The 17,669-nt window shown below is 41.7% G+C and overlaps 1 protein-coding gene and 1 long non-coding RNA gene across 3 annotated transcripts in view; one reads left to right on the plus strand and one right to left on the minus strand.

Moving 5' to 3' along the window:
• Positions 1-11,932, minus strand: part of RBM38 (RNA binding motif protein 38) — a 58,947-nt gene extending 47,015 nt beyond the window's left edge. Inside the window, exons 1-2 of one of the 2 annotated variants that reach the window (XR_015748431.1) lie at positions 11,299-11,929; positions 3,480-3,603 (exon numbers count right to left, since the gene is read on the minus strand). Coding sequence is in view for 1 of the 2 variants with exons in the window: in XM_026664934.2 (XP_026520719.1) it covers positions 3,480-3,603; positions 11,299-11,466 (292 nt within the window). In the remaining variant the exon portion in view is untranslated. Of the gene's footprint in view, positions 1-3,479; positions 3,604-11,298 lie in introns of both variants that reach the window. The other variant, XM_026664934.2, reaches the window with a different exon arrangement.
• Positions 11,933-15,458: 3,526 nt separating this feature from the next.
• The window catches only part of LOC148131086 (uncharacterized), a 37,706-nt gene continuing 35,495 nt past the window's right edge, over positions 15,459-17,669 (plus strand). The window contains exon 1 of the long non-coding RNA XR_015748432.1: positions 15,459-15,524. This is a non-coding gene — a long non-coding RNA (uncharacterized LOC148131086). The remainder of the gene's footprint in view (positions 15,525-17,669) is intronic.

Here is a 17,669-nt window from a genome sequence, read left to right on the forward strand (position 1 = left end):
TAGGTGGTATTTTTATTAATGAAGCAGTAATACAGCTGCATATACCCTATGGGACATAGAAAAACAGAGTTGGAAGGCTATTGAATCCACAAAATTCCATCCTCAGCTTCATGCAAGATTCCAAATTAAAGTCTCCTTTGAGATCACACCAAGAAAGAGAAAGTCAGCATCTTTCTGGGTCTACTGCACTTTCTCCAAGGAAGATATTTCTAACCTTCAATTGATACCTCTGAAATTTAAATTTATTATTCTGTGTCCTGTATCTGAAACAATCAAAAAGCTCTGGTGTTCTTCTGTCTAGCAGAGATATTTGAAGACTGCATTATATCCCCCTTCACTCTTCAGGTTAAACATACCCAGTTCCTTCAATCACCCTACTTAATTCAGAAAACAGATAATCAGAGTTGGAAGGGACCTTATAGGTCATCTAGTCCAACCCCCTGCCCAAGCAGGAGACCCTACACTGGTGCCCACCTTAATGTTCCTAGGCCAGTGATGGTGAATCTATGGCATGTGTGTCAAAGGTGAAATGCCACACTCTTTGGGTGACACACCAGCAATCCCCAACATCCAACCATTATTTTCAGAAGCATGCCTGGTTCTCAACACAATTTTTGGAGGCTGCAAGGACCATGAGAGAATGGGGTGTACTTTTTGCATGGTCTCTGGTCTTTCCGAAAATGAGTTTGTTTTACTTATATTTCATTTTTGTAATAACTTGACATTTCTTTATATAATACATGATTGAACCGTATTTTTTAAATAAATGAACAAAGAATTGTTTCTCTTTTGTTCAAGGGGAGAAGGGTTGACACGCCAGCAGAGTCAAATTAGGTATTTTTTCAATTTTTGACCAGAGCTCAAATAAGTTCTCACCCCTCAAGGGGCATTCCAAGAAATTAAAATGGTAGCTTGGTTACAGCCCAACACTGTGATAGACAGTGTGTACATTTTCTAGTGGGGGAAAAAGTCAAAGGTAAGATTGTTTTAATTTAAAAATAAATAAATGAGAAGCTAACATGCATCAAAGCGAAGTGCCAACTCAAGCGTTATCATCATTTCCAGGAATGTTTCTGGGCTCAGAAGCTTTCTTGGAAAATACATTGACAGGACTTTTTGGCTGTCTTCTGTTTGGAAGTGTGCCTGTTCTCCCTACCAGGAGAAAGAAGATGGAAGATGAAGTGGTGCAGAGGATTCTGGGAAATTACATCAGTTGGTGGAAGCAATCCAGACAGCTTGCCTTCCAAGAAATGAGTGATAGGTGATTGGTTTCACTCAGGGGTGGGATTCAAATTTTTTAAACAACCGGTTCTTGTGGTCGTGGCTTAGTTGGTGGTCGTGGTTTGGTGGTCATGCGACTAGGTGGACATGGCTTGGTGGTCATGTTATTGGCTGGGCATGGCCAACTCAATATCACTCACATCGAGGCACGCGTCTCCTCGCCTGGCCTCTCATGACTGTGAGGATACTGCAACAGTCGTAAGTGTGAAAAATGGTCATAAGTCACTTTTTTCAGTGCCATTGTAACTTTAAATGGTCACTCCACACAAGCAAAGTGCCAGCAAAGGAGAGGAAAAAAACTCCAGAGAAGTTCCAGAGACAGGAAGTCTAGTCCTGCCAAGAATGTAATAAGGGTTAATGGAGAGGCAGTTTCTGTAAGCAACACCAGAATGTTTCCTTCCTGCCTTCCTTACAGGATTAGGCCAGTAATTTCTTCTAACAACTGGTTCTCTGAACTGCTTAGAATGTTAACAACCGGTTCCAGCGAATAGGTGCAAACTGGTAGAATCCCACCCCTGGTTTCACTCATTGTGGCTGCCATTTTGTGAAAGTGCTTGTGACATGAAAGTGCTTGTGACATGCTCTCACCAGTTCAAAATTGCACACTAACTCTGCAAGTTGTGGAAAATCAATTATACATGCATATTTTAAAATATGCATCTCAATGGTTTTTAATTTCTCTTGAACAGCAAATGAAGGATGGGCAAAGCATTGCAAACTGAACTGTCCCAAATTCAAAACACCCAGTTTTGAACACAAAACAGCCCTTTTAAGTATTTTGGAAACATTTCAAGTTTGCCAGTCAGAGTTTCAAGCTCAGAACAGTCAATCTTGATGGCTGTCGAAAGGCCTCAAAAACCAGTTTTGTGTCATAACCTAAAACAACTGGTTTGTACTCAAAGAGAGAGAGAGAGATTATTTAAATTTGAAATATTTGCTTATACCTAGCAAGAACACTTCATGTAAAGGCAAGTATTTTAAAGCATCAAATCGATGAGATCATGAGGATGATGCACTAATTCCAATTTCTGCTTTGCTTTGAATGTGCCCGTTTTGGATGGCATGACCAATTATGATTAAGGCAAACAAAAAAAAAAGGACAAAGCTTGGACAAAAATGAAAAAGGGAACATTCACACCCCCTTCTACCATCTGACTCTGGTAAACTGCTACAAAAGGTTGCCTAGCTTTGCTATTGAAGTATAGATTCCAGACACTGGTTTTGTGAACATTGTTCTTGACTCCCCATCATGATTTTGGTCAACTGAGCTTTCATATAATGCTTGTTAATAAAACAGAGAAAAAGATACTTATTAAGTTACCAGCCTTAATTATTCCTGTCCCATGTCTGGGACCAGGGACCAGCACCGGTCTATGACCTGGGGGTTAGGGACTCCTGACTTAGTGCAGAGTTTCCCAACCTCAGCAACGCTGTATTATATGCACACAGGTGGGGAATTCTAGCAATTGAAGGCCACACAGCTTAAAACTGCGGGGGTTGAGAAACCATGGCAATGTCTGAACCTAATCCGTAGCTGTTTATTGGGGCTTCTGCTGCAGTGCCCCTGCATAATAGCACCTCTGCTGATAGCCAGGAGACAGTTGGTGGCTTTGGATATGCCAAGCTTGGCAGTAGAAAACAAGGGAGAAAAGACTGAAGGATTTACTTGAATGCTGCATAAAGCATGAGAGTTGAATAAAATTGAACAGAGAGGGATACGGCTATTGAGAGAGGGCTACAACATCATCTATCCCCAGTCTACAACACAGTCCCTTTCAGCAGTTCCAAGAAGATTCCACAACCATTTGCACCACTCAGGTGACCCTGAGGACAGGGATAAACCTCCAAGTGGCCTCAATGACTTTCTAAAATAATGCAAATGACCCGCTATCTGCAAGAAGTCTATAAATCCTTCCAAGTCAGAGCTGAAGAAGCTTCTTGGATGAGAAGCAAAATGTCTTCAAAGAAAAAAAAAAACAACCCCCCAAAATACCCCAGTTGCCTCTTGAAAAAAGTGTGTATGCTGGATTATCTCTACTGAAGTCCATATAAAACAGTCTTTCTCAACCTTGGCAGCTTTAAGATGGGGAATTCTGGGAGTTGAAGTTCACCCATCTTAAAGCTGCCAAGGTTGAGAGAGACTGGCATGGAACATGAAATAACTTAAGTGACGGTAAGAGAAGAGCTATTGGCCTCACCAGTCTGAATACTCCTTGGCTTTGCTCCCAGATACGCTAGGTTGACGTTTGCTTTCCGCCCATCAATGATGGGATTGGGATCTTTACAGGCTCTTTCAGCTGCAGCTCTGTCAGTCATGGTGACCTGGAAAGAAGCAGACAATTTCCCTTTGTAGAAATACAGCTCAAGCACAGATTTTGTTTTAGAAATGCACAGCACAGCTTCCCTCCAAATGGATCGGGCAGGGATGTATGCAACAATTAAAAACAAGATGTAGGAAAAGCAACCTTAACATTAAAGCATAATCAGGAGCGTTAAAATTTCATGCATTGTCTTAAAAATTGGCTTTACATTAGATAAAGGTAAAATTTACATTTTTTTTCACATAGTGTTAGCATTGCACAGGTGTAGCTCCCATCAATTAAGATGGAATCCCAGAGTCCACAGGAATCATCTCTGTATATGCTTGGTAGGTATTCTTGCAAATTATATAGTCATATATGATATAATAAAAACAAAATTAAAGCCAAGGTGATGGGTGCTACTGCATGATCAAATCCCTGCCCTTTTTTATACCCACCACCCTGATTTTTTTTAACCGTAACCCAGACCACCCCGATAAAAACTTGCAGATAAGAGTCATATTTATCTGTTCACTATAGTGTTGTGGCAATGAGTCAATTTCAAAAACCATGCAAAGATCAAGGACAGTCAACACAACAGTCCATTTTGACAGAGTATTGTAACCAGACAGGTCTTCATATACCCATCCCAGTTTGTTTGTTTTTAAAATATCTTAGCCTGATTATCCCCTGTGCATGTAAATATTGGCTTAGTTTGGACACTGTTTACCAGTAATCATTTAGCAGGACTAGCCAGCACCCCAGAAGACAAGTTCAGGATCCAAAAAGATCTTGACAGACTTAAACAACGGACCCTATTCAACAAGATGAAGTTTAATGTGGAGAAAAGCAAAGATTTACATGTAGGCAGGAAAAGCCAAAGGTATAAGTATAAATTAAGTGAGACCTGGCTCAAAAACAGTAACTGAGAGGGTTAGGGAGTCCTAGTGGATGATCACTTGAATATGGACCAGCAGTGTGTGGCAGCAGCCAGAAAAAGCAAATACAATCCTGGGTTGTATAAACAGAGGCACAGAATCAAAATCACGTGACGTATTAGTACCACTTTATAAAACCCTAGTAAGACCAAACCTGGAATACTGCAACCAATTTGGTCACCACACTACAAAAAACATATTGAGACTTTGGAAGAAGTTCAGAGAAGAGCAACTAAGATGATCAAAGGCCTAAAAACTAAAACATATGAAGAACGGTTGCAAGATTTGAGTTTGGCTAGTCTAAAGAAAAGAAGAATTAGGAGCGACATGACAGCAATATTCCAGTATTTGAGGGGCTGCCACAAAGAAGAGGGGGTCAAATTATTCTCCAAAGTACCAGAGGGCAGGACAAGAAACAATGGTTGGAAACTAATCAAGGAGAGAAGCAACCTGGAATTAAGCAGAAACTTCCTAACAGTGAGGACAATTAACTAGTGGAAAAGCTTTGCCTTCAGAAATTGTGAGTGCTTCATCACTGGAGGTTTTTACCAAGAGACTCGACAACCACTTATCTGAAATGGTATGTTTGAGTAGGAGACTGGATTAGAAGACCTTCAATGTTCCTTTTAGCTCTATTCTATTCTAAAATGATGTTAATCTGTCTAATCTGGTAAAAATTGTTTTTGAGAAATCCAAGTCAAATTTGAATAAATTAGAAGTGAAAACTATCTGGTCTGCTCTGGAACTGGAATTTTAAAAAAGGACATTTCAAGCACAATATGTTGCCTGGGTTCCCATATTGCTCTAATGTGTGGATCACTGATCTGAGCTAATGGATAACTTAACCATTACATTTATAAACCATGATTTATGGCTAGTCCTGTACGAACAAGACATAAGCACATATTGAAATGCAAATTGTATCAATAAAACATTGATGGTTAGAAGAGCCCTGGTGGTCCAGTGGTTAGAATGCAGTATGGAGGGCTGACTCTGCTCACTGCCATGAGTTCGATCCTGACTGGCTCAAGGTTGACTCAGCCTTCCATCCTTCTGAGGTCGGTAAAATGAGGACAATATACTGACTCTGTAAATTATGTAGAGAGGGCTGTAAAGCACTATGAAGTGGTATATAAATCTAAAAGCTACTGCTATTGCTATTTAGGTATGACAGCCAATTTGGTGTAATAGTTAAGGCACGAAGTTAGAAATCAGGAAACTGTGAGTACTAGTCCCACCTTAAGGACAAAGCCAGCTGGGTGACCTTAGTCACTCCCTTTCTCTCGAGTCTTAGAAAGAAGACAGCAAGGGAAAATCACTGCTAAAAATCTTTGCCAAGAATAAGTAGTCCAGGAAGCCACTAGGAATCAACACAGACTCAGAGCACACTTCCCTCCCCTATTGTAGTAGATTAAGTATCCTCCACTGGGTGGGTTTGAAGAACACCAAATTGCTTCATTATTCATTCCAAGATACAAGTTCCTAAGCAAGACAAGAAAATGAAACTTTATTCTTTGGAACTTTTTACAATTGCATGGGGTGAGGTAAGAGTTCATTTGCTGGTCAGGAAACTGAGCCTCACCTGTTGCTCTTAACAACAGATTTCCTCTTCACAATTTTTTTTTTTTTTTTGGTCAGGGGTTTTAAGAAAACAATCAGGACAAGGGAAAGGGATGAACTGTACAAAAAAGCCTTTAGCTGCAATCCCCAGCATCTTTAAGAAGGCATGTGGGGGGGAAATGCTCCTTTCTGAATTCCTAGCAAACTGGCCCTCTCTGCGGAACACACTTAAATCAAATCAATTGTGGGATGAGTCACACAATCACAGAACCTCAGTCAGCAGTGGGGTGGGAGAGTTTATTTTAATCCCCCAACAGCCTTGAGTTTTCAGGGTTAAGCTACATTCATCTGGTCAGTTACATTGTATGAACATTACTGCTCCATCCACTACTTTCCAACCCTTATCTAGTCTTTCTGCTAAGGCAGCATATGCTGGCTGGAGAATCCTGGGAGCTGAAGTCCACACATCTTAAAAGTTGCCAAGGTTGAGAAACACAGTGATAAGAAAAAAAAGTTGGCAACACGTGCTGGCTGAACACAAAGAAGCTTTTATTTTACTGAACTTTCTATCAAGACCATAACAGCGGCCAGGGGTCACCCCACCCCCTCAAGCACGGGTTGACTCAATGGTCATGGTGAAGCTATGCCTTTATGGAAGAGGTGTTTGATGAGGAGTGGTAAAACTTTGCCAATCATGGACAACTTTAGATAGGTTAGCAGGCATCATCTGAAGAAAACAGATGAGGGCTCTGTAGTCCCACCATATCAACTTTTGACTCAGTTACTGGGGCTATAAGCTGCAGAACTAGGAAATTTGACCAGGTTACATACTATGTGGACAAGGTCAACAGAGAAAATATAGAACAACAAGGGGCTGTGATCAACAAGGATGCTGCAGTCTACTACACCTTCCTAATTCAGCATGCTTCCTCATCTAACTACATCTTCTTTCCAGTAACAACAACTCTCTGAGATGGCCAACAGCAATACCCAAGACTACGTTCTGTCTCCTGCTGCACATTCCAAACAACTCGTGCCTACAGGTGTGCTATTTCTGAACCTGGAGTAATACATTGCCATAATTTGTACCCTCCTCATGCATGGAAGAACCGATCTCTTGCCCTTTGACACTGATGGCCGACTGAGAGCATCTGCTATATAAAAAGATTCCAGGGACAGTCACAACACAGCATAGTGGAGCACATTCTTTGCAAGTGCTGCTTGCGAAACATTGTTGTTCTATCCTAGGATATTCCATGTCATCATGCATTTCATGCCTTCATGCTTTTGAGCTTTTCCCCAGAAACTCAGCCAGCAGTTAGTGCATTTAGCATCATTGAAAAATTTAGATCTCCTATCAAACTCCATTTTTGGAGAATTTAATTCTTGTTTTCCACATTCCGATAAGTCTATTGGTAAGACACTGTTTTGCTTGGCCTTTGGCTACAATACTCACAATAAAGGTAAGGTTGTTCACTGCTAATAATTATGTGGAAATATAATGATGGCAATATCATGTAAGATCTGAAGTTTCAGGTGCTATTATGTCGAGGAAGGCGAAGTCACAGACTTACAGCTGATCAAGGAAGAGGGAAAGGGTAGACTCTGTGGCCATTTCTGTAGGCAGATTTGGAAGTTTGAGAGAATGTCACAGGTGTGCTCACAAAATGGCTGCTGCAGAGGGCCTGCCCCTTTAAAACATGACTATCAAGGTGAACATGTCCAGTTACAAAACACTGATTCACCAAGAAGGTAAACTGCCAAAGTTACTCCCTGCCACTCTCTTTAGTATCTAATCTTATATTGATCTTTGCTAGGTAAAAAAAAAAGATCAAAGTAAGATTAAATACTTCGCTAGATGGCATCCTTCCAAAGAAATCACAGGGCAAAAAAAAAATCTAACTTTTCATTTTTTTTCTAGGAATGCTTAGCGGAAGTCCAGAGGCATTCTTGTAAATGAAGATACTAGAGGCCAATGTTTGTAATATGGCTACTTTTAATTCAGTTTCTCTATATAGTTAAACCCATTAACAGATTTCATAATATTGCCCTGGACTGGATCAAAAGCAAGTGACAGTATTTGTGTTGGCTGACTGCAATTGTTTTACATAGTGCATTTAAGGAAAAAAAGAGCTTAAAAGTATTCTGCATGTGTTTGTGCCTATTTGTGAGGCATTTTAATCTGCAAATTGATTTTAGGATATCTCAGTGCTTCCTTAGTCATGCTTTAATTACCAAAAAATAGTCAACAATTCCCATTGTTACTGTCTCTTTGGAATTAAGCTGAAGTATGGTATATGTTCCTTCCTCTCTAGCAAACCTTTGTTCCTGGCTGCTCATGGCTTCCTACGCTTCCTCCCTTCTCCAATAATCAGATTTAGTATCTTCCTCCCTTCTGACTATTGGCAATTTTTGTTTCAATCTTCCCAGGGAGAAAAGGAGAAAAAGTTCCAACAGAAACTTTTGTTCTAATACTCAGTGACTATTAAATGTCCATTCTTCTTATTGTCCAGCTAGGTGAGAATATCTGGCTATTTTGGACAATCTCAAAAAGCTAAAGGAGAGTCAGATAATACTTGGGTGGGAGACTGTTAGGAAATTGCAAGCTGTAGATTCTTCAAGGAGGTGAAAATATATCCTGGAAAGTAGCCCCCAAATGAACTTTATTCAAATAAGATTTCTTTTATTTGCTTGTATACTTGAAAGGAGAGATATACAGTATATCTCCTTCCTCAAATTGACATCTCACAGCATACAGAGTTTCTCCCTCACCATCATGTCTAAATACCTTCCTGATATTAATTCCCTGGAAGCTCAATAATGTAGAGATAGAACAGTAATATATAAGCATTTGCCATCCAATCTCTCTACCATTTTGAATGACCCAGAAGACAGTTTCTGTTTTCTATCCTGTACTTTTCTGAATCAGTAGTGGAAAATGGTTAAGAACCACAACAGGCAAGGAACTTATCTTCAGTATAGCATTGTATCCACAAAAACTGCATGGCTTAGAATTGACAGTTGTGGGATATGGAAGAATGACACCATCAGTGTTTACAAAACTGGAATATAGCGGTATCAAGGAGGATGTAAAGTAATCCTGTCTGACAAAAACATGTCTTTCAATTGTTCAGAGATCAGGGAAAGCAACCACCAATTCATAGTTACATCTCTATTTTTCAAGAGAAAGAATGTACCATTTTCCAAGAGAATACCATCACAAAGAATCCATATTTGGTTTTATCTAACCATCTCTTTGTCCATTTTTGAGGCCCATCGATCCATCATCCTACCATTCTGCAAAATGAGTTCAGTTACAATCTGGAATCATTAGAAGGAATTTCTTTATAAGATCCTATTTCAGAAGACGATTTCCCCATAAAGGATAGACAGTGCTCCCAAGGCTGCATATACAGATATTAGAGGATACAGCAGTGAGCCAAATATTTCTATTTATTCATAAACTTACTAGACCAGCAAACTGCCCCACGCTGTTATCAAGCCTCCTTTCTATTATTGTGGACAATAATTCTTATCTACAATTAAATGGAATCTGGCAAGACTATAAACAGCATTTTTGAACTCAGCTCTTTAGATCTAGGGAGCTGCTTCTGATCTCCAAAGAATCGTCAAAAACAGCAATCGCTGAACCCAACTGTTCACTTTCTATTCTGTTTAACATTGGCAGCCAACGATCTTCACCAATTCTCTCCTCCACCCCACCCCGCATCAATGATTCATCCTACCTCTGTTATGCCAAACACAGGCACTTTTGAAACTCATTCTCTAGAGACTCCTCTCAATCAGTTTCAGAAAACTTGAAAAGGACCGGTTGTTCTGGGGATGCTTAATGCACGATATATTCCTTCTCATGTTTTACATTCCATTCCTCCTTCCCCAGTTCCTTCCTACCTGCTTAAAGGTCAAAACAAGAAACACAACCCAGTCAGGACCCATAAACGTGAACTGGAAGGTGTCTATGTTCAGACCACATGTTTAATCTGAGTAGACATAGTCCTCGAATTACAACAGTTTGTTTAGTGACAGTTCCGAAATTACAATGGCACTGAAAAAAGCGACTTATGACCGTTTTTCACCGTTATGACCGTTGCAGCATCCCTATGGTCATGTGATTTACATTTGGATGCTTGACAACAGACTCATATTTATGACGGTTGCATTGCCCCAGGGTCATGTGATCCCCTTTTGCGACCTTCTGACAAGCATTTGTTTTCCAGATTTTGTTCTATTGTACTTTATTAATTTATTTGATTCTTTTTGTTAGTTTTTATTGGCTTTTTGTTTTAAATAAGGTTTTACATTCTGTAAGCTGCCTCGAATTGCCACGGGCAAATAGGTGGCAATATAAATAAAATAAATAAATAAAATAAATAAAGTCAATTATTCACTTAACAACCGTGTTACTAATTTAACAACTGCAGTGGTTCATTTAACAAATGTGGCGAAGAAAAGTCATAACATGGAACAAAACTCACTTAACATGTCTCAATTAGAAACAAATTTTGGGCTCAATCGAGGTCATACGTTGAGTTAAGTACCATTATAGATTTCATTCACTGTCTGAGTACATTATAACATCTTAAGATGCCATAACTACTGTAGGTGAGGTGGGTTCACAAAAATAAGCCACAAACTAAGCCCCAGCAAAACAGAACCAAGTCAGCATGAATTGGGCTGTAAATGCGATCCAGTTAAGTGGAGCTATGAGAAAACAGCTGGGGATCTCTTGAAGAATCCCCTCACAATGAAAATGCTGTATGCTTCAAATCCAGGATGGAGGAGGGGGAAGAAGAAAAGAGTTAAGAGTTTTCCTACATTGTGTAAAGAGGGAAGCCAAGCAGGGCTAAAAGGGGGAAGAAAGCTGTTGCTTTAAGCCCGTGGGGAGCTGAAGAGGAGATTCAGAAAGGGAATTTTCAGCGATGGTCTGGACCAATCCTTCTTCAACTGGTTTGCTCCCCCCCCCAAAAAAAACCGCCAGGTGGTACAGATGTGCAAAAGGGAGCGAGCCCGATACGCACAGCTGGGGATGATAGGTTGTAGCCCAAACCATCCCTACGGGACCCGCCATGGAAAAGGCGACTCAGTAATGTCGCCTTTGTTAGAAGTGTCTGGAGATTGGGGGGGTGGGCAGTCCGACGGCTCCGGGGCAAGACTCCTGGCGAAGCGGTCCCGCTCCACCCTCCGCCCAGCGCACTTACAAAGCCATATCCTCGGGATTTGCCCGTCTGCCGGTCCGTGATGACCACGGCTTCGTCGATGTCCCCAAACACCTCGAAGTACTTCCTCAGCGAAGAGTCCGTGGTGTGGTAGGGCAGCCCCCCGACGAAGATCTTGGTGAAGGTAGTGTCCTTTTGCACCGTGTGCATGGCGCTGCCGCTGACGGAGCAACCCCGGCGGCCGGGGCAGCAGCGGAAGCTGTCGCTCGGGGACGAGAAAGCGCCGGCGGCGGGTGCTGGGCAAGAGGAGAGGTTGGAAAAAGCATCCAAAAGAGGCGCGGGGAAGCCGAGGCGCGAGGGGAAAAGTTCCAGGGTGAAAGGAAAGGCGCTTACGGTGCCCGGCTCAGGGAGCTCAGGCACGCGGGCCACGGCGGGGAAGGCAAACCTGCTCGCCCGGGAGATCGGGCGCAAGGCTTACGGGCGGACCGGCAGCCCCGCGTCCCATGCACGGGCTGAAGCAGCAGCAGCAGCATCGGCGCCCGTTGCAAAAGCGCACCGCGTTGCGCGCCAAGATCGCCGCTCCGAGCCGCCGAGGACGAAAGTAATTTCTGGCGGATGCGACCAGCGGGCTTTGTACCCATCCTTCTTTCTCCCCCCGCCCCCCGGCCGCTTCCACCCAAGACCCAACCACGCCTCCCCGTGCTTTGGCCGGTGGAGAGAGAGAGCGAGAGAGAGAGCCGCAGAGGACCCTGGGCTTCGTAGTTCGCCGCTCTCGGTCAAGGGCAATGGGCACGGGACTCTAAAATGCTCGGATAGAATGAATGAGCTGGAAGGGACCTTGGAGGTCTTCTAGTCCAGCCCCTGCTCAAAGCAGGAGGCCCTCTACCATTTCAGATAAGTGATTACCTGAAATCCGGAAGAGTGCGCAGGTGTTTCAAGTCACAAAATGGTGGTGTAATTAAAAATGAAGAAGCTTTCACTTTCTCAGAGGGTCATACCTACTGAATTAAAAAAACAAACTGAACTGCATTAGAGTAACATAACTTTAGAATAGAATAGACCTAGGAGGGACCTTGGAGGTCTTCTAGTCCAGCCGGAGAACCTATACCATTTCAGATAAGCGACTGTCTATATTCTTTTTAAAAACCTTCAGGGATGAAGCACCCACAATTGCTGAAGGCAAAGCTGTTCCACTGGTTAATTGTTCTCACTGTTAGGAAGTTTCTCCTTAGTTCGATGTTGCTTGTCTTCTAGATTAGTTTCCATCCATTGTTGGAACCATTCTTGTCCTGCCCTCTGGTGCTTTGGATAATAATTTGACCCACTCTTCTTTGTGGCAGCCCCTCAAATATTGTAATACTGCTATCATGTCACCCCTAATTCTTCTTTTCTTTAGACTAGCCAAACCCAAATCCTACAACCGTTCTTCATATATTTTAGTCTCCAGGCCTTTAATCATCTTAATTGCTGTTCTCTGATTTTTTTTCCCTCCAAAATCTCAACATCTTTTTTTTGTAGTGTGGTGACCAAAAATAGTTGCAGTATTCCAGATGTGGTCTTACATATAGTTTTGTAAAGTGGTACTAATACTTCACGTCATTTTGATTCTATGCCTGTTTATACAGCCCAGGGTTGTATTAGCTTTTTTGGCTGCTGCTGCACATTGCTGGCTCATATTCAAGTGATAGGACCCCAAGGTCCCTCTCACAGTTATTTTTGAGCCAGGTGTTGCCTAATCTGTACTTATACGTTTGTTTTTTCCTGCCTAAAATGTAAACCTTTGCTTTTCTCCACATTGAAATTCATTTTGTTGGATAAGGCTCATTGTTCAAGTTTGTCAAGATCTTTTTGGATCCTTTTTAGACCAGCATAGGAGCGGCATGCTTTCAGACTTCAAGGAATCAACCTAGACAGCAGACCTACCTCCCGCACCCCCATGTGGTTCCCCAGGCTGACTCGGGCATCTCTTGTTCCCCGTTTGAATTATCAGAAACCTCAAATGGGCTTTCTAAGGCAGTTGCTAGGGATCTCCTCTAAGGTGAGGGGAAATTGTTTCTGGCTAAGTACAGGTAGCCCTCGACTTACAATTGAGCTCAATATTTCTGTTGCTAAGTGACACATTTGTTCAGTGAGTTTTGTCCCGTTTTACGACTTTTTTGCCACAGTTGTGAATCACTGCAGAGGTTCAGTTAGTAGCATGTTTGTTAAGTGAGACTGGCTTTCCCATTGACTCTGCTTGTCAAAAAATTGCAAAAGGGGATCATTGCATGATACTGGGACCCTGCCATTGTCATAAATATGAGTCAGTTGCTAAGGATCTGAATTTTGACCATGCACATGCTGCAAGGGTTGTTAGTGTAAAAAATGGTCATGTCACTTTTTTTCAGTGCTGCTGTAACTTTGAACAGTCATGAAATGAACTGTTGTAAGTTGAGGACTACCTGTATGTTCCTCGCAGCTGCAGTGCTGTGTATCGGCCAGCGTCTTGTTATCCTTGGCAACTTTAAAATGGGTGGACTTCAAGCTGGCTGGGGAATTCTGGGAATTGAGGTCCACCTATCTTAAAGCTCTCAAGGTTGGGAAACATTGGCTTAGTCTGAGGTGTAAAACACCTTATTCAGATGTAGTTGAGTCATAAGAACTGGACGTCTTTTCTTTTTGGTTTGAAACTTTTTGCTGCTTATCCAAGTAGCTTCTTCAGTCTGAGCAAGTTGGTTAGGAGAACTCCATTATATTTCCTCCAGGATGGTTTCATTTCTCACCTGATTTAAATAGGCCCATTAGGTGAGTAGGCAGAAAGTCATAGTCAGTAGTTGCTCCTAAATCCTTCCTCCTAGGTGAGTTGGGGAAGGAACACCACCAGACCAGAGTCAGCAGTGTACCTTCATTTAAAAGAAAAGGACACTCTTTTGAGGACAATAACATTCATATTTTGGATAAAGATAGATGGTTTAAGTGAGGAACAAAGGAATCCATTTGGCAACCCTGAAGTTGTTGAGATGGCTTCGGTCAGGTCAACTTCAGGAACCCTGAAACCATTGATGCCAAAGTGGAAAATTCTTCCCTCAATAGAGGTGGAGGCCAACCTGTCTGCCATTTTTTAGGCTGTTCTTTCATCATTCCCCAGGAAGATTAAGACCACAGGTTCACCAGGGAGGATACACCTAACCCACCCACCTAGGGTAAAGGATTTAGCAGCAACCACTCTTAATGACTCTCTGCCTATTCTCCTAGAAAGCCTATTCAGATTAGATGGGAAATTAAGGATTTACATAGGGTGCCCGTAACCAGCTTGCTCAGACTGAAGAAGCTACTCGAATAAGCAGCAAAATGTTTCAAACCAAAAAGGGAAAGTTTAGTTGCACACCACTCAACTTTAGACAACTCCACCTGGAAGACACAAAAACTTCACTGACATGTTTCAGTGGGGTGGCCAAGTTGAACCACTAAATCTTGAAGCAGAAGTTCCTTGGTAAATCAAACTGTATGCTCTAAAATAGGACTGATGTAGGAAAAAAATGGAAGGAAAAAAAAATGAAACGGGAGAAAAACCCTGAAGCCATATTTGGCCAATTACCCCATCAATCCTCCCCAAGTTGCCCTGTGTCCTAGTTGAGCCTTGCCTACTTCACAAAATACGTTAAGCTGATGGTGCAGGAAATGGTCATGAGAACCTCCTGAGAAGACACTGTGTAGTTTACACAGATTTAACAGATTAACACAGTTGGAAGGGATCTTGTAGGTCTTCTAGTTCAACAACCCCCACCCCCACAAGCAGAAGACCCTACACCATTTCTGACAGATGGCAGTCCAAACTCTTCTTTGAAAGCTTCCAGTGGTGAAGCTCCCATAACTTCTGAAAGCAATCTCTTCCATTGGTTGATTGTTCTCACTGTCAGAAAATTCCTCCCTATTTCTACATTGAATCTCTCCTTGATCAGATACACATTTTATAAGGTTGAAAAAGAGCCCCCTTTTGTGGAACAAGAGTTTATGTGAACAGGGGGAAAAAGAAGATAATTGGCTTTATATGCATGCCAGATAACCCGCACGCTGAACAGTAATGGGACATTCCCCAATCTACAGCTTAAAACGGAAATCGATTTGAGCGGTTGGGTTTTGGCGCGTGCGGACTCTCCCGCTGAAACTACATTCCCCAGCAGCCACCGCGGGAGCGGCCTTTCTCTTTTTTCCCCCTTCGCGACTACGAAACGTCGCTTTGGAAGCGGAGAAATCAAGCAATTTGCAAGGAGGCGGGAGAAGAAGAGGTGAGGAAGAAGCGCCTAATTTGATTAAGAAATACATCTTTTGCAAGGCAAATGTTTTTGGTTTGTTTGTCCAGAAGCCCGCCGGTGGAAACCGCCTTAGGAGCGACTTTGTTTGAAATCCTTTTTTTTTTTTAAATAAACGTGGATGAAAGATGGGAGGACATTTTTTGCACAAATCGCGATGCCGAACATTTGCAAGCGAACGGTGGCGTTTGGAGAAGGTCAAAGGGAGATTTTGGCGGGACGGGGATCGCGAGGAGAGGCTGCCTTCTGCCTCCCATCGCCTTTTTACTTGCCTTTTAAATTATTAATTATTACAAAGGCAGGAGAGAAAGGAAGGAGCTGCCCGAAACGTATTTTTCCTACAGGGCCTGGTATTTAAAGAACCGAAATTATTTATAAACTTACTATGGTATATCACGTGAACTTTAAGAAACACACAAACACCAAGAGAAAAACAAAATTATTTTAAGAGAATTGCACTTCCTCTTAATTTTCTTTGGGTTCACACGGTGCTCTAAAACCACAAGGTAATCATGACCTAAGTCCACACACCTGGCTAGGAAAAAAACCGGAGAAAGTTGAGCACTAACTAAAGTTAGCATTGCTAACTGATGTGGTTGATTGTGTAAACTCAAGCTGCTGTTTGGCTTAGCCTGATGTATTAACCCAGTAACAGAATACACATTTAGTTTTAGCTTTGTTCGTTCGGCCATTTTTGTAAGTTACAGCTTTTGCACTCTGGTTTGTGTGAACTCATTTTTGCTTAATTCAAACCTATGATTAAGAAACCTTGGCTTAGTGTGATACAGGCCTTACTGCCTTGAACCATTTGCACTAGTTTGTGGGAGATACTTTTCAAACTTACTTCTTTTATCCAGCTTGAAGAAAGATTTCAGCTACCAGAGATTGATGAACCAGTCGTGCAAGGCATCTAATTAATCAACTAACTTCATATGGAGGCTTTGGTTAGTTATTGCCTTGCACTACTTATTATAAAAAGTCTTAATTTGCAAGCAAGAAAACTAGTTGGAAGGCCTGGGATGATCCCACCCTTATGCATGTTATGAAATTGGCTGTTATGGGATCTGGAATATGGATAAAACCTAAGTAAACAGGCACAGCTTCAAATTTTGATTAGGACTTGGATATGGGACATCATTAGGTAAACAGGACCTGGGTGGATGGGGAACATCTCAGAATAAAATATTTCTCTATTTTGCCAAGATCCCAACATGGAGGAGTCAATATGTAGCTTGATAGAAAGGAGCTTTATTTTTTTCCTCCTCTGCCATGGGAAGGACAGACTCCAATGTTTTATTGGAGAGCTAAATAGTTTGCTTGCCAAAGACTTTTGAGACAGGCTAAAAGTAAAACCCACATGAAATTACCGTAGTTCTTAGTTTTATACATCTGCAAAATGCCTGGTTTGTGTGGCAGAAATCTAGGATTTTGTGCTCGGCAGAAAAGAGTGCTTATAATTTACTTACGATCATGGCTGCAAATCTTTATAATTTTTCCTTTAAATCTGCCTTCCTGGGATTTATAGCCTGAAATGACTCTGTTTGGATAAAGGAACCGGTTTCTTCAGAAGCAGCATAGCTGAATCAAGTTAAGATCTCTTTAATGCTTTTTTTTTTTCTCTTTCTAGTTCACAAACCAGATTTTTTTCCCCCATCATTATTTATAGCAGCAGCACTGAGATTTCAAAGGGCACAGTGCATTCAAGGCAATCAGAAAAGCAGAGACAAAAAGAGAAACCCCTTGGATACAGCATGGCTGCTGCTTCAAACTGAAGAGGATTTAGAGTACCTTTTTTCAAGAATGCCTCATAGCCTGGAGACTAGCATCCATCTCGATCTCACGTTCTTCCCACTAAATCTTGTAGTGGAGTTCATAACTGCTGCCCCTGGGATTATTACATCATTATAGTCTTACATTCCTTTTTAGGAAAGAGATCTAGCGTTAGAATTTGGGTCTGTTAACGTGTGAAGCTTATAGATTCTTGGAGAAGACTGAAGTCCTCTAAAGGTGGAGGAAAGACACTAGGAAAAATAAAACATACTGAACATACAGAAGAACTGACTGGTTATATGTGACATCCCAGTATAGCTATAGCACTTAGACTTATATACTGCTTCATAG

The sequence above is a fragment of the Notechis scutatus genome, chromosome 3 (genome assembly GCF_049901735.1).
Source record: "Notechis scutatus isolate UNSWTSFEM ecotype Mainland chromosome 3, rNotScu1.2, whole genome shotgun sequence".
NCBI classification, from domain to species: Eukaryota; Metazoa; Chordata; class Lepidosauria; order Squamata; family Elapidae; genus Notechis; species Notechis scutatus.